This window comes from Vidua chalybeata, chromosome 24, assembly GCF_026979565.1.
Source record: "Vidua chalybeata isolate OUT-0048 chromosome 24, bVidCha1 merged haplotype, whole genome shotgun sequence".
In the NCBI taxonomy this organism is placed as follows: Eukaryota; Metazoa; Chordata; class Aves; order Passeriformes; family Viduidae; genus Vidua; species Vidua chalybeata.
In genome coordinates, this window is record NC_071553.1 from 3319172 (window position 1) to 3347073 (window position 27902).

The following is a 27902-nucleotide window of genomic DNA, read 5'->3' on the forward strand; positions in this document are numbered from 1 at the left end:
TTGGTGTCCCCCTTCTCTCTGTGCCCCCACGCTGCTCCTGCCCCGCTGCCATGGAGCGTCCCCGTGCCTGGATGGCACCAGGTGCTCCTGGCTCCTGCAGATCCTTCCTCACCCACTCACCAGCACCTCCAGCAACATTCCTGAGCATTCCAGAAGCCCCCCCACCCCAGGCCATGCTCTCCCTCTCTCCCACTCAACCCCAGGACATCACACACCAGCACCCTCAGGTCAGTGTTTCCACCATACCCAAAACATTTATTTCTCCAAAACTATTGCTAATGACAATGGATACATTTTGTTGCCCCAGTATGGATTTAACACTTCCAACACATCGACTCCTAATACTGTACAAGACTGTACCAAAAGGGGGGGGGGGAACCAAAACAAAAAAAGGCTGTACCTCCATATTGTACAGAGCTCTATGTACAAAGTACAATTTTACACAGTTTAATATATACACCATATATATATTGGTGTAGAAGACATGAAACAGTGGAAACTCGTTTTAGCAAGAACATTCCATCCCACCATGAAACAACTGCTGCTGACGACCCCAGGTTCAGACAGAAAAACACAATTCCTACACTTTGCAACCCGGTTTTCCTGCCTTACAGCAGGACCACTGGAAATCAGAGATGGATTTCAGCAATTGCCCCGGTTGAGCTACATCGAGCTGGGCTTTCGGAGAAGCTGCTGCTCACAAGTATTGCTCCAGCAGTTTGGCACACTCACAAGCCCAACCCCTCGGGCTTGGGCTGTTCTTCACATCTCAGGGCTGTGCCTGGAGGAAAGGCTGGTGAAGTCCACTTCAGGAGTAAGGTTACTACAGTGCCTCAAAAAGGACGGGCCCACCTACGATTCCCACTGCAAACTGCTGAGTATTTACCCCGTGTGAAGCTTGGCAGATCAAGTATTAGCATGGCAGGAAGCTGCCTTCCCTCTCCACCTTCCCCTCTTTTTGGCCCATGGCTGAAAAACGCTTTCATCCCAAACTACGTTAGAGGAAGCACAAAATTTAACAAGGAAATAAAAACCCGAACCAACAAAACCCTTGCATTTTCCAGGCCTTGAATGGCTGTTTTGGCCTCTCTAGAGCCACCCAAATAGATGGTTTGCTGCTAGAACAGCCTGGAAAAGAACTCATCTGCCTTCTGGTGGGCGGTCGGCGGAACCGCTTGTGCGCGACACAGCCGGGGCCATCCCGGCCCCGCAGGCACCAGGCAGAGGGTCAAGTATTTCTATTTTTATTTCTTATTTTCAAGTACCAGGTTGTCACACAGACACAGAGACATGCAGAGAGCCCATGTGGAAGGAGCTCAAACCCCAAAGTTCACTCCATGAAGTGCTTGGTGTTTCCCCAGAGCTGGCGCCGGGAGCGTCCCTGGGGGAAGGACGTTCCCTCCTTTCCACCTCTTGTGCTACCAGCCCACTGAAGGAACAGCTTTGTGGGGCGTTAGCCAAGGCCAGATAAGCCCAAAAAAGGGCTGGGTTTTTTTGTGAAAGCTAAAAAAAATCTCAAAATAAATAAATCCCCAGCTTGTTAAGCTCAATTTCCTGTTCTGGACAGGCCCATAAGCAATGGAAATGCCCCAATGCTCCTGTTTTCCTGTGGCTTTGAAGCAGTTTTTGAAGCAGTTCCATACCCAGGGGAGTTCAGTGTGTTTGCACTTCGGGGCACATCCCTCTACACCCTGTGCTTGGTCCTGCCAAGCACAGGTGCCCCTCACCTGGCCACCAGAGCAGTGCCACACCTGGGGGGACAGGGGCACCTCCCTCCTCTCCCTGCTGTGCTCGTGGATGTGCTGGACAAGGGGCCTGAGCTCAGCCTCTCATGGAATCAATCCAACCGTCTCAGCAGGGATTTTTGGGGCATTTTTCCATCATTGCTCATTCCTCACTGAGAGCATCACCTCCTGGAAGTGTCCCCTCCACACGGATCCCACCGAGGCAGCGTCTCCACGCCCCCGGCAAGGATCTGAAGTGCTGAGAACCACAGAAGTCGGTTTTTGCAGAAGGACATCTCCCAAAAGCTCCATAAATGCCCAAACCTACGCCCTGCTCCACTGAATTTGAGGTTTTTGACACAGAGAAGAAGAGAAATAAGGCAGCAAACTCCACCTGCAATGAACTTCTCCTGTCCCAGTATTGCTGGAGCTCTTCCAAGCGCGCCGGGTCGGCCCCGTACCAAGTGCAAGGTGGGGAACTACAACAGATGGGGTTTCTTGCCAAGCTGAAGTGTTTTGATTCAGTAAATAAATTTATGAGAACTTGGTTATCTTAACCTACTTTTGTGCAAGAAAAATCTTGCCTTAAAAAATTAAAAAAAAAAAAAAAAAGCACACTAAAAAGAAAAAAAATCAACAAAAACTCCCAAAACCCAACACATGAGGTATTCAGCACAGGAAACCCAAAGACTCCTTTTGAACAGGTATCAAAATACAGACATATACAACAACTTTTTTTTTGTTTTTGTTCTGCTGTCACAGTGCACTCTAATTATTTACTCATTTTCGTTGCAATAAAATACCCAGTACAGATAAAATGAGAGGGTTTGATCGTGTCCCACTGCTCGGACATGAAGGACAAAGTTACAACTCATAAACTTTGGACGACCTCAGAGAGGCAGAAATTAAGCAATGGTTCAAGCACACTGCTCCATTCCCAACTAGGGAAATAACCCAGAAAAGGTCTGAGCTTCAGAAACCATTCAGATTGATCACCTAAAACCGTGTTTCATATTAGAAAGTTTCTTTTTTTTTTTTTTTTTTTTTTTTTTTTTGCTTTGGATTATTTCAATCCAACACCTGCTGAACAAGGTTCATACAAAGCACTATCGAACAGACAGACGTCATTCCAGTTACCAAACACTTCTTTTGTCTTTATATCCGACACAAACGTTACAGGAAAAGTCAAGAAAAGAGGATTTCCTTGGAAGAGCTAAAACTTCTTCGGGATATGAAGATGTGGAGTGACATTGGTACCTCCCCAAGCAAACCACTGGGTCAGACCTGTCCACAGGGAGGGAACATTTCCAGTTCCTCCTTCCCACCTTCCCGGCAGCGACTGCTCATAAAACACTCGTGGCAAACGTCCTCTCAGCCTTGTGTGTTCACAGAGTGAGGAGGACAAGCTGAAAATCTCCTTTTTCCCCCATGATTTCGTGTGTGATTTTCTTGTTTCATCCCCCCTGCGTGCGATTTTTCCACCCGAGGAAGAGGAAGGACGAGCTTCAGCCTGTCCTATTGCTTGTGTCAATCACAGTGCACACCAGAATTCCAGTTGAGTTGCTCCATATCCAGGTGATCCTGCCAAGCACCTTGCCCTTGGCAGCAGGATTGTCCCAGAGCTGTGGATGCTAGAGAAGCACAGTAATGATTCAGATACAGACAGTTGCTGTTACAGTAACCTGAAGTATTTTTAAAATTTTTTTTTTGTTTTGTTTTCCATCTAATTCCACACTTCAGACCTTGAAGCTGGAAAAGAGCAGCTCCTCCAATGTGCTGTGCGTGGCTGAACACTTATTCTTAGGAATACTGAATGCTAGGCATAAAAATATAAAAAGAAAATAAGGCATTAAATGAGGCAAAGTCAATTTACAGAGATCCTGCTCTTGACACAGATTAACTTTGGTCATTTGAGACCAAAAGAAAAAAAAAAAAAAAAAAGAGAAAATAAATCAAAAAACCCAAAAATTCTTACTAAAAAGGAAATGCCAGAAAGTTCTGCCTGAGCAAAAAATTACGAGTTTAACCATTCTATTTATTTTTCTTTTTTTCCCCAAAAGAACAAGTGATTCCTTGGTGGTAGAAGTCCATCAGAACCTGAGAGCAAAGGTCGCTGGTGGCAGTGGTGGCATCTCCTGGAGGGGCAGGGACAGTCACACTCGTACCGTGGGGCTTCCCCAGGAAAGCCCAGGAGAAAAGGGAAACGAGGAATGTTCTCACCAAAAGCTTCCCAGTGCTCCCCAGTTCTTGCACGTCCTCAATTCAGGGCCCAGAGGAAGCTGACTTTTTGGGAAGTCATTAATTATGGATGGATTGCTTCTGTAGGAAGGGGGTTGTGCGTGTGGGGATGGACAGGGATGCAGGATGTTCCATTTTTCCAAGTATCATCCTAAATGCATGAGAAAAGGACATTTCAGCAACTCTTGTTTCTTCTTTTTTAAGTGCCAATTAAACTGACTTTGCAGTCACCAGGAACTCACAAACTGAAAGGAAACTCGGCTTAAATGGGTGAGAAAAATGACTTTTCTTATCCTGTCCTGAATTCATTATTTGATGGAAGCCTAAGATGTGCAGCTTGTTTGAAATCCCGGAAAAGCTGAGGAACGAGGCGAGCTCAGGGTCAGCCAGTCTCCACTCCTAAGTGGCACAAGCCTTTTAATTATTAAATTAAATAAATGTGGGCACTGTGGAGAATTCCCAGGGGAGTACAAAAAGAGTCCGTGGATGCTGCTGGCTACGGATAAATACAAATAATAGCAAAGGATTCATTCACAGGTCAGCCCTGCACGGAGCAGCCAGTGCAGAGGCCACGTGCTGTCACATCCCTGTCCCCAGCAGCGTTCCCTGCACTGCTCTATAAGAGCAGGCAGGGACAAGGCAGGGAGCTTGAGAACTCCTGAGCGAAGTTTTTACAGTGCTTGGCGCTGGGATTGGGGTCAGGATCTGTCCTGAGGAACGGGCAAACCAGCAGAGTGTGTCTTGGGGATGGGCTCCCAGCAGAGGATGCTTGTTTTCAAAATTATCTCTTTTTTTTTTTTTTTTTACATTCAGTCTCCCGAGAGCCAACACCACATCAGAGCCCACGGCCTGAAAATGCCACTGGAAACAATAAAGCTGCTTTTAAACATGGGAGAGCAAAGGGGGAAACCAGTGAAGATTGTCCATAAGCAACAACTGGGCTCTTTGTTGTGCTCCCAGAGCTCAGGAACACGTTTGTTTATATTTGCACAGACACGTCTGACGTAGAACTCCACAAAATCTACGAGTGTCCCAGAGTAAACTGATTTTTCCATGACAAATAAAGCATGAGGCTGGATGGCCAAAGGCTTTGGCCCTGAGGGGGAGGAATGGGGAGCAAACAAACAAAACCAGAGGATGTGATGGAAGTCGAGACAGACCCTTAACCACCGTGGCACCAGCGGGCGACGGAATAAGAATAATAATAATTATAATTATAATAATAATAATGCACAAGAAACAGGCATGTCCAAGCTCCACGTAACCAGTGGCACCAAAACATGCAATAGACTAAAATCTATCCTATTGTTTCCCTGTGATAAATGAAACACAGAATATAGAAGTCACTACACCAGTATCCCAAAACAGGACACCACCAAATGTTCCTTCCAGCGGCCCAGCACTTGAACAAGGCATCGAAACCAAAATCCAACTCATCCCTTGGTGTTTTCCTGCTCAGCTTCACAGTGGATCGTGGATTGTGGATTTCCCAAGCGTGGCAGGAGCTGTCCTGGGGACGTGGGACGAGGCTGTGGCCGCTGAGGAGCTCCCAGCAGCTCCTCTTCAGTCCAAGGATTCGTTAAATAGGAATTTTAATGTCTTTGCCAGAGTCTCTCCATCTGGAACAGCAGGAGTTGCACCCAGAGAGCAGCAGGGGGTCTATCAGACAGTACAGGACTTGTCGGGGGGCTGCTGGGGGGCAGAGGAGGCCACGCCGGGGCTGCTGGCGCTGGTCTTGGGGAACACGGCGGGCTTGGGCCGCGTGGCCGGCGGCTTCACCTGCGTGGCCATTTTGACAGACTTGACGGGCCGGAAGGTGCAGGGGATGTCCCCAGCAGTGCTGGCACTGCGCTGGAACGGGGGCTCAGTGTCCTTGAGGAGCTGGGTGTGCAGGGGGCTGGAGGGCTCCGAGGTGGGGGCCACCACCGGGGACGTTTTCAGGGGCTCCAGGGTGTCGAGGACGACGTCGGGCGTGTGCTTGACGCTGCTCTGCCTCTCCAGCTCCCGCAGCTCGTTCAGGGCCGAGTTCATGGTGGCTTCAATGTCCTGCAAGCACAGCAGAGGAGCCCGGTGAAGGCACAGCCCAGACACACCAATAGCCAGATAAAAGCCAGGTTTTGAGCACATTTGTGTTTTCTCAACACCAACCTCTCGGGTCAAGGACCAAACCGTGCAGCACCGCATCCTGCAGCCAATAATCACTAACATTTTCCAGCAACAGGGAGCAAAATAATTGCTAGCACTGCCTTGATGCTAATCTGGCCCTTCACTGCTCCTGATGCTGCCCAGACTTCAGAGTAAAGCCCCAAATGGCAGCAATGAACAGAAACCAAAGCACTGGTGCCCTTTCTTGTGGTTTGTTTGGCACATGAGATTCAGGAGAGTAAATTCCTGAAGGGAGCACTGACAGCTTGGATACTGGCTGATGGGCCACACACTGAAAGCTGAAATCCTCGTGGGCTCCTGCCCCACGGGTTTTCCTGCCGAGCTGTTCCCAGAGATGCATTTCACAGGACTCAGAATTTTAGAAAACACAGAAGATGCCAGAAACACGTGTAGCAACCAAAACTGGCCCTTCTCCTCCTTCTTAAAAACTCTTACAGTTATTAGCAAATAAATATAAAGAGAACTTTTGAACCAAAACCAGGGGGTTTTTGTCTCAGGACCTACACGTTGCCTGCTGGAGAGTCCAGTGGTGCACAGAGCTCCCTGGGGAGCAGCAGGAGAGCTCAGCCTGGCTCTGACTCACACTTTTGGCTGCAGCTTTCCAGCTTCCTCAGAGCTTTTTCAGGGGGTGGGGAAGGTAAATCAGTCAAGGAATGGTGGAAGAAAGCAGAGGCAGAAATCTAACGCCTCCCACTCTATCTTGAGGCCAGGCAGATTTTCGTTATGAAGTTGGGGAAATATGTAAGATGGTTATTGGGTGGTGTTTGAGCAGATACTACAGAGAAAAACACTGATTTAACCCAGCTTGGGTTTTTCTCCCTCCTCTTTTTTATTTATTTTCCCCTCCTCTTTCCTTTCTGTCCCCAGACTCTTCTCCAGTGAAACAATGGAGTGAAGGTTCTGGCAGGGAGAGGAGACAGAACAACTTCAGTCAGAGCCTAATTGGAAAAACAAAGAATCTGATTTATATCAACCAAAGCCTCAGAAGGACAGGGAAACACGAAGACAACAGGAGCTGCACACTACATTTCCACTTCAACAAATGGGCTCAAGGTACTCAAAATGGCAAAACACAAATTCCCATCAGCACTAAAACCACTGAGTTTTAATGTGCCCCTTATTTATTATGTGGAGTTGCTGTTTTGTCAATAAAAATTCCCTTTATTTCTCACGTATTTCCCCCCAGCTCCTTAGGAAGCTGCAGAGCAGTCAGGTCTCCAGGGCTGGCTCTGTAACCTGAGCCTGGAGCATTCCTTGGCTTCAGGCAGAGCCAGCCCTCCCACCCTGCAAACAGTGGTACAGAGAGATGCAAGTGCAGGCACATCCACCCTCTGGAAGAGGGAAATCTGGAACTCCACATCTTCTGTAGCCAGCCCCGACTTCAAGGCCCCTGTGTAAATAACTAACTCCTGAGAACCAGCAGGGTTACGTTCAGAGCTGGTTGCTGATCACACTCTGAGCCCTGCAAGAAGATGAGGATGCCACTGGAGCACTGCACAAGTCAGCAGCCTGCTTTTATTTGTGTGTGTGCTGCTCCACGTGCTTCCCTTGTCACACCACAGGCAAGCCTGCACCACTGACAGGAGAGTGTTAAATCCACAATAAATGCTTCGTTTCTCTCATGTCTTGAAGTTATGATTGTTTAATTCCCTGCTGGCAGCTTTGGAATCTGTGTCACTTTTCCTGAAATGGGTGTTTTTAGTGTTGAGATTAAATTCTGGGTAATGAACAGGGCCAGGTTTTTATGGAGGAAGGACCTGACTGTTTAGGTTCCCTCAGGAAAGCAGCCTCAGTGCCCTGCACACAGGGAGGATGAAAGCCCAGACTGGGGCTGTGTCCTGAGCCAATACTGCACTGAGAGAATCACGGAATGCTTGGGGCTGGATGGGACCTCTGGAGTCCAACCCACTGTCCAGGCAGGGTCACCTGCAGCAGGTGACACAGAAACTCATCCAGGTGGGTTTGGGGTGTCTGCAGAGAGGGAGACTCCACTCCCTCCCTGGGCAGCACTTCAGGGCTCTGCCACCCTCACGGACAGAAGCTCTTCCTCATGTTGAGGCTGAACTTTTTGTTTTAATCTATGGCTCCCGAACTGTTGCTGAACAGAGCCTGGCACCATCCTGACACTCCCTGGGGAGATTTGTATGGATTAGTGGGATCCCCTCTCAGCCTTCTCCTCTCCAGAGTGACCAGGCCCAGTTCCCAGAGTCTCTCCTCATCCAGAGCTGCCCTTCCCTCCTGGGGAACAGACACGAGATTAAATCCCACCTTGCACTCTAACACCTCTTGCATCCTATTGTAAATGCAGGTGAACCCGGTGGGAGGAAATGCTGATGTCTGACTCCAGCTCAGAAGGCTGAATGATTTCTTTATTATAACTATACTGTAATACATTAATAAACTATTTAAAAGAGATACTAAAACTACAAACCTACTTGTTCTAACTACCAAATCTAACTAACAACTCGTGGCCCTCTCTGAGAGTCCAGCCACAGGTGGGTTGGGTTGGATTGGACTGGGTTGGGTTGGGTTGGGTTGGGTTGGATTGGGTTGGATTGGATTGGATTGGTTGGATTGGATTGGATTGGGTTGGATTGGATTGGGTTGGATTGGATTGGATTGGATTGGATTGGATTGGGTTGGACTGGATTGGGTTGGACTGGATTGGGTTGGATTGGATTGGATTGGGTTGGGTTGAGTTGGATTGGATTGGATTGGATTGGATTGGGTTGGATTGGATTGGTTGGGTTGGATTGGATTGGGTTGGATTGGATTGGTTGGGTTGGATTGGATTGGATTGGATTGGATTGGGTTGGCTTGGATTGGATTGGATTGGATTGGATTGGATTGGGTTGGATTGGATTGGATTGGATTGGATGGGATTGGATTGGATTGGGTTGGCTTGGATTGGGTTGGATTGGATTGGGTTGGATTGGATTGGATTGGATTGGGTTGGGTTGGATTGGATTGGGTTGGATGGGGTTGGATTGGCCACCAGCCCAAACAATCCTCACCAGAATCCAACCAAGCAATCACCCCAGGTAAACAATTCTCCAAACACAGTCCACATGGGAAAAACAAGGAGCAGAAATAGAAATTGTTTTCTCTTTCTTCCCTCTGTGCTCCTCTATGAAAAAATCCTGGGAGTGAGAAGAACGTGCTGCCACAGCATCCCAGCTCCTCCCAAGCAAAGCCCTGCAGCAGAAGCTGCTGCTCACCTGTGCAATGACCTCGGGGTCCATGGGCCGGTGGTTGTTGAAGCTCTTGGACCTCCCAGCAGTGACAGCCTTGCGGATCTGCGGGCTGTCCATCCTGCTCTTCAGCGACGAGTGCCGGCTGATGGAATTGAGGCTGCCGTGGCCACTGATGGAGCATTTGTCTGGAACCTCCTTGGGAAGACTTTGGCTCATAATGGGCTGAGATGAGGGCCTGGAACCGGCTATGGCCCCGGGGGAGGCTGGTTCTGCCAGGGAACTACCTAGGCCGTGGCTGTCACTTTGGCGGAACGCTCTTCTGATGCTGCCTGACTCTGGTTTCTTTCTTTGCCTTCAGTCACAAAAGCAAAACAAGTCAATACAAGCAGGTACAGGGCTGCCATTTGAAGATATCCCCCCAAAACAACACACAGGACAATGGGAAGAGACACAGAGGTAACCAGATTACAAACAGACCCAGGGGTTGAGGAGTGATTGCGGTACAGTGAAATAATTATAAATTATAAATCATTCCAGTTTCACGCTTCTAACAACAAGGCTGAGTCCTGGCAGCTGTGCACATTCATAGCAAAACCAGAAAACTTGGGTGGAACGTGATTAACTTGGTCAAGAGGAGAAGAATTTATACTGGAACAAAAAAAATAAAAAAACCCTCTGTGCCATCAACAGGTTTTGATGATGTGTTTTTATTACATTCCAAGAGCAGAGCTACAATCTTTGACTGGAGGACACAGTATAAGTCTACTAAGCTCCTGGCCCAAGGCATCAAGTTATTATTTTCAGAGATCAGCAAGCAAAGACCCCCAGTTTGGGGTTAATGATCATTTCCAATGTTTGCTGGTGGTAGGAGATGGTTCTTTTTCATGGCTTTGGCAGGACCACAAGGCATGGGCTACAGATAAACCAAAGGGATGATGTCAAATGGATGAACTGGTCCAAAGAATTTAGTTTCTACCCCAGCACCATGAGGTCTGACAGCACGATTCCACTCAAATCATGGGAAGGCCAATGCAGCAGAATACTTTATGCCATAGGTCTGAAGCTTGGCATCCATTATACAGGGAAGGATCCATTTATATATAGCACCAGCCCCCATGAATAACTGCAAGAAAGTGTTAACTCCAGTAGGATTTTGGCATCCAAATAATAATTCAGTGGGTGGCACAACTGTCACTGCGAAACCATCTGATTTAATTTTGCTCAAGTCTGTTCACACATAGGTCAGAAGATTCATTCCTAAAGAAAAAACAACAAAATAAGTCTTATGCTACTTATTGCTAAATATCAGGTTCCCTAGTAAAGGGAAAAAAAAAAAAACAAAACCAAAAAACTAGGGTGGACATTCCCCAGGCTTCTAAAAACCACTACACACAACTCTACCAAAGCCAGCAGATGGTGAAGCTCCAGCACAGGTCTGTTATTACACAAATCTCTCCATAACTGGCAGAATGGCCACTCCAGTGGCTCAGACAGCAAATATCATAAAAGAAAGCCCAGATCCCAAGCTGATGCAGATTAACACGGCTTCCCAGATATCACTGGAGCTCTGCTGAATCCCATAAGGAAGGCCCAGGCTCTCTAGGCCATGAGCAGGGTCCAAATCTTTTAAAAGGATGCATTTGTGCTAATGCCTTTATAGACTACATTGTGTTAAATTAACTGAAGGTTAAGAACGTCCCCTCCCATCAAACTGTAATTATCACATAAAACCTTCACTGCACAATGGAGAGAGGTGGGGGTTTTTAACACAAAGGAAACAATCAGAAATATACGGGGGATAAATCTGTCTAGAAAAACTATTTAACAGATCATGGAATTTTAGTCTGCCACTAGCTTGATTTTCCAGCTTTTTATTATGTTGAGTGTTGGCTAAAGCAATGATTTCTGGTGGAGGAGGCAAGGTTAGAGCAACAGGAGGTTGTGCTGTTCCACTGCAAGCATATGGTTAGTAACCCGAGGTGAGGAGTGCTGCAGAAACAAAGGAGTGCTCCAGTCAGTGCCAGGTGGTGGGACTGCAGGTATGGCATTTATCACAAACTGGGACACAGCTTCCTGGAGGAACTGTCCCCCCACCCCATCAAACAGGACGTGGCAAACGTGGAGGAGACGTGACAGATCACAGAACACGACGAGGGATGGGGACAACGACACGAGATCTCAGCCCAGCACTCCCCTCCCTTCCTCTGTCTGCTCAAGGCATAAAACAGGGCATATTTGGGAAAACAGGACCAGATGGCACCGTGGAGACAGGGAAGAGAAGCCAGTGGGGTTTCAAATGAGCGATGGCCACGCTGGTGACAGAGAGGGGACAGCAAAACGTGAGTGAGTTAAAAGAGGGGGAAGCAGAGAAAAAGGGTGGCAGTGCTTGTTAATGAATCCTTTTCAGGGAAGGAAGCATTTCACTGGACTCATCACCAAGCTCTTGACAGGCAGGGAAAACAATGCAAGGCTGCTCTTACTTGTTGATGTTTGCAAGGTAAATATCTGCGACGTGGCCCCCGCTCGGGCAGCTGGCACCAGCTCTGGCTGTCACCTTCTCCTCCGGTGGCTCAGAATTTATTTCTATTTCCGACTTCGGGCTGGACCTTTCCGACATCCCATCCTCACTAGGAAGGAGGAGGGGAGGGTATCACAACCACAGCAGGAGCAGCAGTGCTGGGTTTCCAGTCCAGCACTGTGCAAATGTACAGCAGCACCGTGTCAGGGTCCTGAGAATCACCAGTGTCCTTCAAATCACTGAATGGTTTGGCTGGAAGTGATCTTAATCATCTTCTTCCACCCCCCTGCCATGGGCAGGGACATCTTCTGCTACCCCAGGCTGCTCCAAGCCCCATCCAGCCTGGCCTTGGGCACTGCCAGGGATCCAGGGGCAGCCACAGCTGCCCTGGGCACCTGTGCCAGGGCCTGCCCACCCTCCCAGGGAACAATCCCTTCCAATACACCCAGTCTAATCCTGCATCCTCAACACCCAGTCTAATCCTGCATCCTCAAGCTACTCCCCCTCCTCCTCAGCACCTAGCACCCTGGAGATCCCAGCTGTGCCAGACACCAGAACAATTCTTTCACCTCCCCTCCACCTCTGGGAGCTCCCCTGTTTGAGAATCTGAACTCCCCCGTGGCGTGTGGCCACAAAGGCCCAGGCCAGGGTGCTTCTGGGGGCTGCAGGGTGGCACGTACGTGTCCTGCACCACGATGTACTGGTGAGGGATGAGGCCGTCGATGCCGTTGTGCCGTCCCTCCCACCAGTCGTCCGAGGCGCGCTGGTAGAGCAGCAGAGAGGCTCCTTTCTTGAAGGACAGCTCCCGTGCAGTCCTGCCCAGGTAGTCAAACTTGGCTATGGCCTCTATGGGCTCACACTCTAGGAGACAGAAGGGAATAGACTGAATTTCACTGAGCACCTGGGCTCAGGTGAGCAGCCAGCTGTTTAAACCTGCCACAAAGCAGAGCATGAAGAGGACCAAGCGTTCCTTCTTCAGGCAGCAGAGGGTTGGAAGCAGGAAGATTCACAGGGGAACCCCTAAACTTAAGGAAGTTGCCCTTTCATCCTTTACCTTGATGCCTCAGGTTTAGCTTTTACGTTTTTCACATTCTGTGCTGCTTTAGTGTGTAGCTCTGAGCTTCACATTATGGGATGGTGAGCTCTCTGCACAGAGCAGGGAGACAAAACAATTCCTTCCCCAGCTGGGGACCAAGGACAGATGATCCAAATCTCAGCCCAAGAGCACAAACACCATGGGCTGGAGAGAGGAAAACAATCAGGATGGGACTGCATGGGCTGGAGCTGGAATGGGACAATGAACCCCAACATGCAAATGGAGCAGAGCTGATCACAGTGACAGACCCCGTGGCCAGCTGTGCATTTTGGGACCATTTTGGGCTGTGCTGCCCAAGGTGGATCCATTGAGGCCTCTTAATAAATCCCTGCTTTATTCTTGAGCTCTGTCCAGTCTCTGTTCCAGCTCAGCCTTCCCAAGCCATCAACCTCATCCCTACACAGAGAGCACGTTTGTATTTGTATTCTCCAAGCCCTAAACCCCCTCGCAGCAATTCAAGCCAACAGTGATGGAAGTGGCAAGGGCAGAATTAGGGTTTCATTAAAATCAAAAGGGTTTCATTAAAATCAAAAGGCTCACATTCCAGGAGATAGAAGGCAATAAACAGTTCACTGAATACCTGGGCTCAGGTGAGCAGTCAGCAGTTTGAATCTGCCACAAACCAGAGTATGAAGAGGATAAAGTGTTCCTTTCCTCTCAAGGCAGCAAAATTCAGAGGGGAGCCCCTAAACTTAAGGATGTTGCCCTTTCATCCTTCTCCTCATCCCTACACAGAGAGCACGTTTGTATTCTCCAAGCCCTAAACCCCCTCACAGCAATTCAAGCCAACAGTGATGGAAGTGGCAAGGGCAGAATTAGGGCTTCATTAAAATCAAAAGGGTTTCAGAGGTGGGAAGCAATCAGGTCCATTCCAGACAAAAATCTGCCAGACAAAAATCTGCTTCTCCTCCTTAAAAGCAGCTGAAGTGAATCCCCCGGGCAGGCAGGGGAGGGAAACATCCTCTCATTCTAGGCTGCTTCAGAAATAAAGCATCAATTCAGAAGGAAATTTCTGCTGCCTGTGAGGCTCACCTGAGCCAGGAGAGAGGAATTCTGGCACGGTGGGAGGCCCTGCTCTTCATCCAAATGTCATGGAAGCAAAGGAAAACGTGCAGTGCCTCCAGAGCCAGGCTTGGTGCAGGGTGAGGACACAGAGCTGCTCCCTGGGATGCTCTGTGCCCACTCCTGCAAAGCTCACACAGCAACTCCAGCCATGCCCTGCCACCAATCCAGGTCCCTGCAGGACTCTGATATTATACAGAGGCACAATAAGGGCATTTAAGGCACTCAGGAAAATCAATGTGGAATTCCCGTGGATTGTTTCTAAGGCTCTGAAAAAAATCTGCCACTGTTTGAGTGTAAATGTGTATTCAGGCAGCTCCTGGTGCTGGGCAGGGATCAGGGGAATGGAGATGAGCTCAACCACACAGCCCCAGTGGGCTCCCTCTAATTACTTTAAAGGAGCTTTAATGCAGCCAAGCAATCCATGGAAATTGAGTTCTTTCCTGGAGAAAGAGATTTGTGGTTCCTCTCCCCTGATCAAAGAGAGATCTGCCACTGCACACAGAGATCTCTGCACCACAGGAAGCTTCTACAGTGCAGGAGGAAACTAAAATGGGCTCAAAGGCCAAACATGAGGCACAGCCTCTCCAGTTATTCCTTGGGAAGAGGATGTGCTCCAGAACCGGGTCTGGAGCTGCCTCTAGGCTGCAAGGCAGTAGCAGGGCTTGAGAAAATAATGAGAAAATCCATCTGAGCCAGCTGGAGCTCCTCAGCCAGGCTGAGCGAGCAGAGCAGAAGCATCTCCCCCCCAAAAAAGCCCCACCAGCACCTGAAATTACCCAGCACCAAGTGACTGAGGGCAACCAGCAACAGGACCTGTGAGATCCACCCCAGCAACCCCTCCACTGCCACACCTGCCAGCTCAGAACTCTCTCAAAGCACCCACTCCAGGTAAGCCTGTGGTCAGACTCACACAACTCCCATTTATCAGTCCTCAGCAACCAGCCAGGGGCTGGGAAGGGTGGGGAAAGCCTGGCCCATGCTGGCAGCTTGTGGCAGACTCCCCAGAGCACGTGGTTTTCTGGCTTTGGCTCCTTCCTCCCTCCTGCTTGCTCTGCCAGCTTGTCCTGACAGTAAGAAACCCCAGCAATGCTGTTTTTTGGTGTCCCCCTCCATTTAGGAAGGGGATGGGAGTGTGGTTTGGTAAATTCCATCTGCTTCATTAAGAAGTGTTTATTGTTCCAGATGAGCGTGGCACTCAGGTTTCTTATGTTTCCAATTTGCTTTTTAGGACTCTGGCTTTTCTCCAGAGGACTGATTTCAGACTTTAATTTCCAGTAGCTTTTTCCTACTTACACTTATGCTCAGAGAAGAAAACTGTGTGAATGAAGAGCAATAAGGCTAAGCCAAACAATTCCCCCTGCCAGTCTGACAGCTTGGGCAGACAAGCAGCAGATTAAAACATTTCCACTCGTATTTATAATTTAACAAACACACAGTCTGCTTGTCTTTCAGCAGCTCTGACCTCTCATACCTGTCTCAAATCAGTTCAGGGAGGCTGATGGACTGCACAGATGCTCTGCCAAACAGGGCCTCTCCCCTCACCCCAAAATTCCTTCCTGCAGTGGAGGTGGCTGGGATGACAGCTTTAATTTGGGAAGGGTAACCCCAGCCTCCCCACAGAGTTTTGGGAGGTTTGGTCCCATCTGGAGACAGAAGGAGGGAAAAGCCCCAGGAGGATCTGTGGTGGAGCTGTACCTGCACTGCTGAGAGGTGTGACCAGGGTGTGACACTGCACAGCCCAATTAGCACCAGACTCCTTAATTAACCACACGCTGCTGCTCCCTCAAAGAGACCCAGCCCCAGCTCCCCAGTGCCAAGTGCTCCCTCCCAAAAGCTTCCTATGGAATATTCCATGGAGGCTGCAGGACTCTGTCCAAAACACCTCCCAGCCTTACCTTGCTCAGGGGCCCCAGCTCCAGAGGCTGCAGAGCAGTGTCCTTCTCTGATCTCTGCTCCTTTCTCACCCTTGTGCCCTCCCAGACACCAAAAAGATCTAAAAATCCCAGCCACAAACAGCACAAGCAGGCTGCAGGCTGGGGCCCAGGATTCACTCCCAGCCGTGGGAGGAGGTGCCCTGTCCTTCCTTACAGCCATTAAATTGCTTTTCCTCAGAGACCCAAGCTCCAGGAGGACACATCCTCATGCATTTTTTCAGAGCTCCCACTTGTCAAACACACCACTCTGATCACAGGGAGGGATCCTGTGCTTCACTGCCCTGCAGAGGGGTGGCAGTGCCAGAGCCTGGGTGGCAGTGCCAGTGCCTGGGTGGCAGTGCCAGTGCCCACTGCTGATTTCCCTTTCCCTTCTCACTGGTGTGTGAGCACCAGAGGGTCACACAGAATGGACAGAGCTGTAAGATCAAAGCCACTGCGAGAGCCAGGGATGCCAGGGGAGGGTTTGCAGGCAGCTGCTGGAGCAGAGAGGCAGCACAGGAGCACCTGGCAGGGCCACTGAGCAAATTCCTGAAGGCCAGCTCAAAAAGGAGGACACCTAATCTTAAGGGAATGCTGCTTCCCACCTCTGCAGCTGAGGCCATCCAAGGAAAACCACCCCAGAACTCCCAGAGCTGCAAAGGGGCTGAAGGCAAGAACAAAACCATGTCCTGCCCTGGTGGTCAGCCTGCTCAGCATGCCAGGGAGCATCGTTTCACATCAGTCACTTCATCCTTCCTCTGCTCTGGAGGGGGCCCACAGGATGTTCCCCATCCCAGGAGGAGCTTCTGGAAGTATCCAGGATGCCCACGACTGCAGTGGCACCTTTTCCTTAGGAAATATCCTGGAATTCTCAGCCTTGGCCCTCTTTTCACTGATCAGACAAGAAATTTAACTGACCTTCCTCAAGGAAATCCAGAAATGATCTCTGAGAGAGGCCCTCAGGATTGTCTGCTCTACAACCCAGCCCTCAGAGGAAGACAAGCAGGTTTGGGGTTTGTTTTGCTTGCTCCCTTAAAGGGCTGGGGCTTTGAGCACTCACAGTTCTCCTTCCTGAGCCACTGACAGCAGAAATGCCTGGCACGGGCAGAGGGGAGTGGGAGAGGACATGGAAACACACCCAGCCTCCTGCTGTGACCCCATGGGAAGAAAGGACACGTTCAAAATCATCAGGAAATTGTAGAGATTCCCACTGATCCTACACCTTTGTTCCTTGTGCCATCAAATGCTGCCACGTGATGCTTCGAGCGAGCGCTCCGACTTAAAACTCCACTCGGGATCTCTAAACAAGCACAGCCTTCCCTGCCTCCCCCAAGGCAGGCTGCACCAGTTACCCCAGCAAACACCAGACTTCCCATACCATCATCACTGGTGTGGTGTTCAGCTGTGACATCCTGCACTGAATCCTCCGTCAGGGCTCTCTCTCCGTGCGGGCTTTCACTGCAACAGAAGGAAACAGGGACAGCTGTAACTGCTGGGAATTGAGATCCCTCCTGGCCAACAAGCAGACAGAGCCGGGAACATCCTGGAAAGTAATCAGATAGAACTGGGAACATCCTGGAGAGCAACCAGATAGAACTGGGAATCCCCATCAGGAGTCAATATTTGGGTTTTGCTGCTACAGACACTTTGTGGATGCACGTGCTGAAGTGGCTGTGGGTAAAAATCAAGCAGAATTCTTTCTTGATCAGCCAAACCAAACATCTTGCTGACCCATTCTGAGTGCTATCAGCAAAGTCCAACTTCACATCTTACAGCCTGGACTTCTGGAGATGCTGAGCACTCACACAGCAGTGCCAGGCTGGGTCCAGCTCCTCCCTGCCATGCCAGGATTATTCCCCTGGATGCATTCTCCATTGCTCTAATTAGCTCATTAGATGGCTGATGAGAAAGCTGCAACTTCCTGGGGGAAATCATTCCTCGACTTATAACAATATTTCCAGGTCTGTGTTTGTCATCTCCCTCCATCCCTTTTATCACCATCTTAAATGTCCCATTCATTTCCCTCAACAACTCCCACAGCCCAATTAGTTGCCTGTAAATAAAGATTCCAGAGCACCTAAACTACCAAGAGGACTCATTTCTGTTTGGCATGAAGAAAAGCTTTGAAAGGATCAACAGACAACAAGTGGCAAGCAAAGGTTATGTTTTTGTAAGAAGCTCCACGAGCAGTTCCCTCTGGACAGGAGCAGAAAGGAAACTGGAAGAGGATCCATTGCCTCTCCCAGGCAGCTCCACAGAGCTGCTGCCAGCTGGCAGCCCTGCCTGCCTGCCCTGCCTGCTCCTCTCAGGAGAAAAAAAAAAGGGCTAAAAACCAGTGCTGGCTCTTCATCTTACACCAGAAAACTCCTTTGCTGCCTTCTGTGACTCCTTAAAGTTGGTTTTTAATCTTCCTCACACAAGAGAAGTGAAGAAGATTTTGGCCCAGCGATGGTTAAAGTAAGTGATGATGGTTGGACAGCGCTCTCCCCCTGGCAATCTACCTCCTGTGCTCTTTTGAATACGAGGAAAACAGAAAAAGGAGAAGAGGTGAAATGTCTGAATAATTCTGGCGCCTCATTCTGCTTAATCCGCAGGACACCAGGCTGCCCAGCATCTCCTGAGCCAGCACCTCAGCAATCAACCCTTCCCATCCTTTGCAAAGCCTTTATGCTCTTTAATAAAGTTTACAGAAGCCTCTGAAGCCAGCTGGAGGCCCCAGGAGGAAGCAGCATTGAGGGCTAAAGTTTCACCCAGACTGTGAAGTCATGTCGAGCACAGCTGTGGCTCCAAACCCTGCACGGGAGCCACGTGCCTCTCCCCAGCCATGCCTCCTAAAAAGCAGGGTTTTTCCACCTAAAATCCTGTCCTTGCTGCTGGCTGAGCCCTGGCTGCTGCTTTGGGAAGCAGTGGTGTCACCCTGAGAGCCCCGAAGGTGACAGCAGGAAATCCTGCCAGAGGAATGGAGTGGAGGAATTGCCAGCAGGGGATGGAGGGGCAGCTCCCATCTCTGCTGCCTGTGACAGTGACAGGACTGAGGGAAGGGCTGGAGCTGTGCCAGGGGAGGTTTTGGGGGGAGATCTGGGAAAGGATTTTTCCCCCCAGGCTCCCAGAGGAATGGGCACAGCCCCCAGGCTGCCAGAGCCCCCAGGGATGCTCAGGGTGGGATTTTGGGGTGTCTGTGCAGGGCCAGGGGCTGCATCAATGATCCCTGTGGGCCCCACCCACCCCTTATCTCCTTCCCTGATATCACCCCCAGCACATTCTGCCCTCCACACCCCCCTGTGCACTGACACCCACATTGAGGGCACTCAGCACACTTTTATTCCCTTCCCCTCATGGCACAAAACCTCTTGTCCAAATTAATGTGTTTCCTGAAGGCCATAAATATTATTAAGTTGTTTTTTTTTCCTGCAATTCCTTCATATATAACATCAGCTAAAAACATCAGAGAGAGGGGTGAAATTAAGAGAATTTCCAAAAGGTTTTGGCAAGTCCTCTGCACACAGCAGTGAGTTTGGAGGAGCCTCTAAACGAGGAGTGATCCCACAGCTCTGAGACAAGCCAGGGAAACAAGGCTTGCTCTGTCCCCACAGTGCCTGCATTTAAAAAACTTATTTATTTAAGTCCACGAAAATCATCATTCACATTGCTGTGAGGCTGAAGGAGAGCAGGAGCAGTGGGGGGAGAAGTGGGACACAAATGAACATTCCTGATCCTCAGAGGGAGGGATCAGCTCGGCCAGGAGGAAAGCAAAGCCCTCCTTTCCTTCCCCCACTGCCCAAGCTTCCACCCCAGATGACAGGAGCCGCTCTGCCTGAATTGCTTCCAGATGTGCTCTCAGACTGAGCACGTGGCCGGGCCTCTGGAGCTCCAGGCTGCATGGAAATGGTGATTTTGCATTCCTGCCTCTTCCCTCCCCCTGGAAATTAAACTGTGCCACAGCCTTGGAGGTTCAGCTGCAAGTGACCCCTGTGTCTGAAGCAAAGGCAGAGAGAAAAGGCAAAAGCAGGAGAGAAAAAAAAAAAAAAAAGACCAACAAAAAGAGATTGATTTTGGCAGCTACCAAACCAGAACATCCAAGAAAATCCCTCCACAACCTTGCCCTTCAAGATAAGTGAGTGAGGTTTGACAACTGAATAGCTACTTTATACCAGCTTATTTCTTTTAAGCTGACTCTCCAGAGAGACCAGAGCCATCTTTGCTGCTATAGAACAGATTTTTGAAAGGCTGCACCAGATGCTGCAATCCTGAATTTGCCAACACTGCTGCAGCATCCTAATCCATGGCTGAAGATCCACCCATGGCTCTGCTCAGAGCATCCATCATACCAGTAATCCTCTGTGTTTCCCCCTCTGCTGTAGACTGGGCCCTCCAGCTCCCTGGGCCCTGGGAAGATGTTCTCATGCTGGATGATGATGGTTTTGATCAATTCATTGACGTGAGCCTGGCAAGAGACCTGGTCGTGCCCCTCGGGCACAGACATCAGCGTGGGCCCAAAGCAGATGGCCAGGTTGTAGGGATCCATCATGTTTTCTTCACTGAACTGGGACAAACTGCAAAAAACAGAGGTGGGAAGGAGGCTGAACAGCAGAAATCACCATCACCGTCCTCTGCTCAGAACACTCAGCTGAGCTCGGCAGGTTTGTTTTGGGCTTTATGGGACACAGTTGCTCTAGATCCAGGTAAAAAATGAGCCACTGATGGTATTTACTGAGAAATGAAATAGAAACTGCAAGGGGAGTTTGAAAGCTCTGGGTGCTGATTTTAATATTTGACTTTATTTCTTCTCTGTTGTTGTTGTTCAGAGCCCACCTGCAGCCCAGCTCAAGACCGGGGTTACAGCAGGACCCCCCTGCCATGGATTTCAACTGAAAAAGTGGAGGCTAAATGAGATATTGGGAAGAAATCCTCCCCGTGAGGGTGGGCAGGCCCTGGCACAGCTGTGGCTGCCCCTGGATCCCTGGCAGTGCCCAAGGCCAGGCTGGATGGGGTTGGGAGCAGCCTGGGTGGTGTGTCCCTGCCCTGTCCACCCTCAATAGTTCCATGTGCATCCCAGGCCCTGCAGCAGAGCCCTGGTGCTCCCAGGGGTACTCACTGGTTGAGGAATGCAAAGAGGTATCTCATGACAATCAGGGTGGTCTTGGGCAGGTTCAGCAGCACCTTCCGGACGTGCAGCGCTCGCTCCTGCAGATTATCCATGGCTGGAAGAGAGACACAGCACCAGAGTCAGCCCTGCTGCCCCAGAGCCCCAGAGGCACCAGGGCCCCCTGCTCTGCACCCTGGGCAGCCAGCAGAGCAGCAGCACCAGGGGATTTGGCTGCAGAACCTGCTGGCAAAGCCTCTGCCAGAGAATGTCCCCGGGCACGTGGGACCCTCCCTGCGAGCGTGGGAGCTCTGGATGTCACCTGCTCCAGGGGCTCTGGCACAAGGGCTCATTCAGGGCAGCTGGGAAAGGTGGGTGTTTGAAAAGGAGAAGCTGTAACACTCAAATTAACATAGTTAAAGGGTGAGGCTGCTGCTCTGTGTGCAGCAGCCTGCTGAGAAAGAAGTGGGCAGCATAAATCAGCTCCGAAGGGAGAGCTCCTCTGGGGGAGAGTGGATTTTGCTTCTCAACAGAACACAAATCCAAGTCTGGAAATGCATTTATCAGGAGCAGAAAAGCACAGGCCATTTCTGAAGCTGTCTCCTCAGTGATCTTCTGCCTCTCTTCAGAGGCTGCCCCTGCAAAGGCCATTTCTCTGCTTGGACAATGGAACCATTCTTCAATTCTGGGGGACGTAGCAAGAGCCAGGCCACTTAAAAACAACACAGAAACCACAAACAACCCTCTGCCTGGCAGAAACACCTTTAGTAAATATGAAAAATGCTAACAGTGAGTGCCCTGATGATTGATATGCTGGAGCAGGAGGCAGTGGATGGTCCCTTGTGGGGATGAAGCTAAAAGGAGTATGAATAAAAACTACCTTGTCAGCTGAGGCCAGCACACAGCAGCATGGCAGCAGATATCCAGGGAAAGCAGATATCCAAGGATCCCTGCTGGTGATCCCTGCCTCGGAGAGGGCATTTCTGACATCCTCTGATGACAGCTCTTCAAGATTATTTTACACAAGTGAGGGTTTTTTGCTTTTTTCTCTTTTAAAAGAGTCCTGTTGCCAAGCCCTGGCTCACAAAACCCTATTGCACAGCCCCTAAAATCGATGAATTTCTGTCTCCTTGTTCATTCATGTCAGAGCAAGGAGGGCTGTGAAAAGGTGACTGCTCCGACTGGAAAACAGAGACCAGCCCAGCAGCACAAACCCAGCCAAAGAATCCCCAGAAACTCACCCTGGAGTCAGGAAAGAAGGGGAAAGGGAGGGAAGACAAGTGGGGGGATGAGGAAAATGAATCCTATTTCTTTGCAGCTCTCCATGTACTTACTGACACAGGCAATCAGGTCATGGAAGATGTCCTTGGGGAAGAGGGGGTGCTCCAAGCCTCGGAAGTAGAGCTTGAGGACTCCTGCTATGGAATCCATGTCGTGGTCGTTCTGGTCCCCAGCCAAGGGATCTTCCCCTGAGGAGCAAGGAGAGAAAAATCAGAATACTGGAGGAAAAAAACACTGGAGGAAAAGGATTTGTGTTCACCCCACCTAGCCCAGCTGCACTGCAAGAGTGAGGCACAGAGAGATGCCCGGGTGGGAAGCTCTGCCAGGACACCTGGGACAGCTCCTGTCACCCAAATGTCACCCTGACACAGAGCTGGCACCCACGGGGGGTGTGGTGGTGCTCCTGCAGCAGAGGCACTCCAGGTGTTTTGGGCAGGTGTGAACATCACAGCTCCAGCACCTGGCTGGAGGCTTCAGGCAGACCCAAAACTGCAGCTCAGGTGACCCAGGGGGCCACTGAGCATCACACACCTGGCCCAGGTGACACAGGAGCATCACACACCTGGCCCAGGTGACACAGGGGACACACAAACATCACACACCTGGCCCAGGTGACACAGGGGACACACAAACATCACACACCTGGCCCAGGTGGCACAGGAGTATCACACACCTGGCCCTGGTGACACACAAACATCACACACCTGGCCCTGGTGACCCAGGGGACACACAAACATCACACACCTGGCCCTGGTGACACACAAATATCACACACCTGGCCCTGGTGACACAGGGGACACACAAACATCACACACCTGGCCCAGGTGACACAGGAGTATCACACACCTGGCCCTGGTGACACACAAACATCACACACCTGGCCCAGGTGGCACAGGGGACACACAAACATCACACACCTGGCCCTGGTGACACACAAACATCACACACCTGGCCCAGGTGGGTGCAGCCACAGGGAGTGGGGTGGGGGAAGTGTTTCTGGGACAATTTGTTGCTGCAGATCCACCACGGTTTGTCTGCATTACCAAAGGGAAGATGCTCACTCAAGGAGTTGTTCCCTGGGGAAAACTCCCTATCAGACATAATTAGATTTAATGATGGGGCAATCCTCAAATTGAAGCTATATATATCCATTATGTGACTGAAATTACCAAAGCTTGCCTATTATCTTAATAACACACGGGATAATAAATGGGCCACTCCAAACCTGAGCATTATCCCTGATATTAACTGCCACCAAGGGCTCTGGATGAAGTAATAAACTGCAGGGATCTTATTGTTAACTTTGGCAGTCCCCTATATCACAGATTTTACAGAGACAAGTGAGATGAAGGGGGAAAAAATCCTCTTTTTTATTTCAGCAAGGAACAAATGGGTATTTCCCCAAGCTGGTATTTCTTTATATAAAAATTTCTTTATATAAAAATCTGATTCTGAGATTTTCTGCCTATGACACACATTCCTCTTTCCCCTGCTGCTGAGGGTTTTCACTCCCAGGTAGATGGAGCTGAGCACAGGTGACATCACCCACCACACGTTGCTCATTAAACTTCTCTCTCCCCCAACAGCAAAATAAACTCGCTGTGCCTAATTAATGACTGCCTGTCTCCTGCAGCAGCAAGCAGAGAAAAACACTGATCCCATTCTTTGGGAACACAGATTCCAGGGATTAACACAAGCCCCGTTGTTCCCAGTGACCCAGGGACTGCCTGAGGAGCAGCTCCTCTGAAGCTGCTCTGCCAGGGAGAACGGCCCAGCAAGGAGCTGATGAGTCAGGAGGCTCCCAACTGCTCCCTGCCTTTCTATGGAATGGCTCTTCCCAGAGAAAAAAATCCAATCTATTAAAAGCTACCTCAAATTAACACTCTTGAAATTTCCCTCTCTCCCTCGCTGGTATTTGGAATAAATGTAGCCAAGCTGTGCCTCAACAACAAGGAAAAAGCCATGGAAATTCATCCTCCAGCACACAAAGAGCTGGGGGAGAGGGGAGGAAACTGCAGTTACACCTCATAATGAAATCCTCTACGTCCTTTGGTGTTGCAAACAATCAATAAGCTATCAGACATGAGAGGAGATTGAATTCAGAATATTTATTATACAGACACTCCACAGGCTACAGAGCACAACAGCAAACAAGTGAGAACTCAAGGTTAATGAGCTCCAGGGAGGCGTTTGGGAGAGCCTCACTCAGGAAACACAAAAATCAAAGGGACAGAACGAAGTGAGCTGCATTCAGGGCAGCTCTGAGTATTCACACAAATTCCCACACTTGGCAATAAGTTCTGGGATATTGGAAGAGCCCATCCTTACCTCTCTCAAATGCATTTTTGATGTCGTTCACTTCAACCTGCGACCCAGACACTCTGAATATTCCCTCGTGCTGCAAACCTGCGGGAAAACAAGAGATGCTGATAACAAGATAGATCAGATAAAAGAAGATGGCACCTTCAGCAGCTCCAGCTCCTGTAATAAAGATAAAATAAAAACAAAGGCAGAGGATGTTGGTTTAAAAGCCACCTTTCCCTGAGATGTCCAGAATATAAAAAAACAGAACTCAGCACAGGCAGAAAAATTATTAACCCTTCTAAACTGCCAGAGTAACAGGGCTCTGACAGCCATTCATGTTATCTCTCACCCTGGAGGATCCCCAGAGGATTTTACAACCTAGAGGAAGTTATAAACCAGCAGTGGAGCAGCCAGGAGTAAAATATGATCAATGTCAGGAGGAAAAACGTTTAAAATGTTTAAAAAGGACTCAGCTGAGTCTGTTGGAAAATCAAAGCCAATTCTGGAATCTGAGTGAAATCAGCATCTCCTGATGGCCACGATTTATCCCCCATCAGTTCCCACTCCAGTGTGGTCTCAAGGATTTTTCCAGCAAATATCCAAATATGGCCTTAAGGAAAGATTCCAGAACTTGAATCTAGAGCTATAACTGGGTTATTCCAAGTGCTGATGAGAATGGGACTCCAGATTATGGTTCCTAAAACAGCAATGGAACAAGGGAAACAAACAGGACCTGCTACCTGGCCCTATCCTTGGTTAATGAAGATGGATTCCACCTCCTTCCACATGTGTTAATTAACAGCTGTTTCACACACTACTATCAAATGATATCAATTAAAAATGAAAACAAATTGCAGTAAATGTACAGCATTCAAGGCTGGCAGAGGTCAACCTTCCAACCAGGCATAAATCATCTCTCTGTGGCAGTAAGTGAACAATTAATTCACTGCTTGACCTCCTACATTCAAACACTCTGAGTGCTCCTCCTCCTCCTCCTCCTCATGAAGAGGGTGATTGTTCCTGGTGAAGGCCACATTTCAGGGCTCAAAGGAAGGTGAGTGGAGGGGAGGGATGGGAAGCTTATTCTGCAAGGAATAAAGGGATATTGTGGGCACAACAACGTTTGCAAGGTCAGTTATTTGGAGCAGTCATTGCACGCACAACACCAGCAATGCAGGCAAAAAATCAGAACCATTTTCCTTCTGTGGCAGCTTCTGCACAAGCACCAGGTCCTGAGCCACTCTGAACATCCCTTATAAGGTTTATTTTATAGGTTTAACCTATAAAAGATAGGTTATTTTATTTTATTTTATTTTATTTTATTTTATTTTATTTTATTTTATTTTATTTTATTTTATTTTATTTTAATTTCATTTCCTAGGAATGTCACACAAACTCACCGTGCCTGCTGATGAATCGGATGCAGCTCTCCACCACCAGGGGAATGGCCTGGGAGGAATCCTGCCCAGAGAGGAATTCCAGCAAGAGCAGGCAGAATGTAAAGTGAAGAGGAAAAAAAAAAAAAAGAATAAAAAAATGAGAAAGGTTTGACTGTGCACACCAAGATCACACCTTGCTCTCTTCATTCCAAAACCTCAAAGCAGCAGCCCAAGACTGTGTGAACTGGAATTCCCAAACTTTAACCTTACAGTATCAACAAGAGATACTTTGGGTCCTCCCTATCTCAAAGAAACACATTTTAGCTCACTTGGGTACCAAAAAGCAACAGATTATCCCCAAGGCCAGGGACACAAAGCCTGGCTTTGTAAGTCTTTATTACAGGAAGGCACAACAAGAGAGCAGTTACAGGTTTAACAGGGAAAATCCAGGTTTAACAGGGAAAATCCAGGTTTAACAGGGAAAATCCAGGGAAAATAAAGGGAGTGGAGACAAAGAAACCACAGCGTGGATCCCATAAACCACGACTGTCCCAACAGCTCGAGGCTGTCTGGGATTTTTGATTCCAGATCTCTCAAAACACAGAGCAAAAGCAATTTTAAATTTTGTCATGGAAAACGAGAGAGGCTCTGGATCCAGGTTTGAGGGATTTCCCCGACAAGACTGAAAAGGAAGACAGGGAGGGACAGACAAAAATCTGTTCTCCACCACTCCTCCTCCTTCCACACCACATCCCTGCCTCGTTACTGGGGGAAATGTTAATTACCTGCTTCCTCACGGTGGAGCTGCGCCTGCCACTGGTCCGGGGGTGCAGGAGGGAGAAAGAGAAAGAACAATCAGGATAATCCCCCAGCACCAGCAGCTCATCCCTCCAGTGCTCCCAGGCACACACTGGAGCAGGGAAGGAGCCAGATATCCCAGTCAATCATCATGCCAGAGCCTCCTTCCATTTCTGGGACCCCAGAAAGGTTAGAAGTGACTTTAAATCACCCAGAGCCTGCACGAGGCACAAGGGAGCCCTGGCAGGAGATCACCCCTGACATTTTAATTCCGACCAGACGGAATCCTGTGATCCAGGGCTGCTTGCTGGAGATGAAGTTTGATATAAATGGCACAGGGGAGAGCAGGTGGGAGCAGGCTGGTTCCCCCTGTGCTGTTCACAGCTGCCACTGTGGAGTCTTTACGACGGTTTTGATAAGATTTCAAATAAATAAATAACACAAAACCCCCTGGAACAGCAGCCAGGCTAAGCCTTGTCTGTCTGCTCTCATTTGCTGATGTTGGTAGACATTAATGGCAGAAAAATAGCAAAAAGGCCCTGCTCTGCCAGGGTCTTCCCCTCAAAATTTATTACTGGGGTTTAAAATTCCTTTAGTTTCTTGTAAAAATGAAGCAAGGGAGATAATAGCAGAGAGGCCCTAATGTATCATTCCAGCCAATTCCCTGCCAGGGCAGATGGCTGCTGAATTATAAATAAGGGGATTAGAAGTGTGATTTTTTTAAAAGCCTGTACAATGTGTTAATTTGGAGGAAATTCCTTTTGTAAAAAAATCAAAAGCACTGGATGAAAAATAAAAAAAAAAATAATAAAGAAAAATCCAATTCCACGGGCTGTCACAGACAATGAGGTGGGTTTTAAACTGTTAGCGGGCATGATTCTTTGATATTTCAAATTGTTTCATGATGAATAATATTTTATTATTACAGATGTCAGGGTCTAATTAGGACCTGTCAGTTTTGCTTTGCTGTGAGGAAAGGGAACAGCAGTAATGAGTCCACGCTGGTGGTAATCACCTTGCTTTTGTTAACGAGGCAGGATGGTGCAGAGCCCCCTGAATCCATCCCTTTGGGGATGGGCATTTGCTCTGTTTTACTAAAGCCCACCAGAAGCTCAGTGCTGGGATTGGTCCCAATTCCATTCC

At 49.0% G+C, this 27902-nt stretch overlaps 1 protein-coding gene across 4 annotated transcripts in view; it reads right to left on the minus strand.

Annotated features, from left to right (window-relative positions):
* Positions 1-228: 228 nt before the first annotated feature.
* SRGAP2 (SLIT-ROBO Rho GTPase activating protein 2) overlaps positions 229-27902 on the minus strand; it is a 105071-nt gene continuing 77397 nt past the window's right edge. For 3 of the 4 annotated variants that reach the window (XM_053963822.1, XM_053963821.1, XM_053963823.1), the window contains 11 exons: positions 26747-26777; positions 25983-26043; positions 24607-24684; positions 22332-22466; positions 21010-21115; positions 20243-20467; positions 17293-17372; positions 12521-12701; positions 11803-11949; positions 9347-9674; positions 229-6008 (listed from right to left, as the gene is read on the minus strand). In XM_053963822.1, coding sequence (XP_053819797.1) covers positions 5625-6008; positions 9347-9674; positions 11803-11949; positions 12521-12701; positions 17293-17372; positions 20243-20467; positions 21010-21115; positions 22332-22466; positions 24607-24684; positions 25983-26043; positions 26747-26777 — 1756 coding nt within the window. In that variant the 3' untranslated portion in view covers positions 229-5624. The other variant, XM_053963824.1, reaches the window with a different exon arrangement.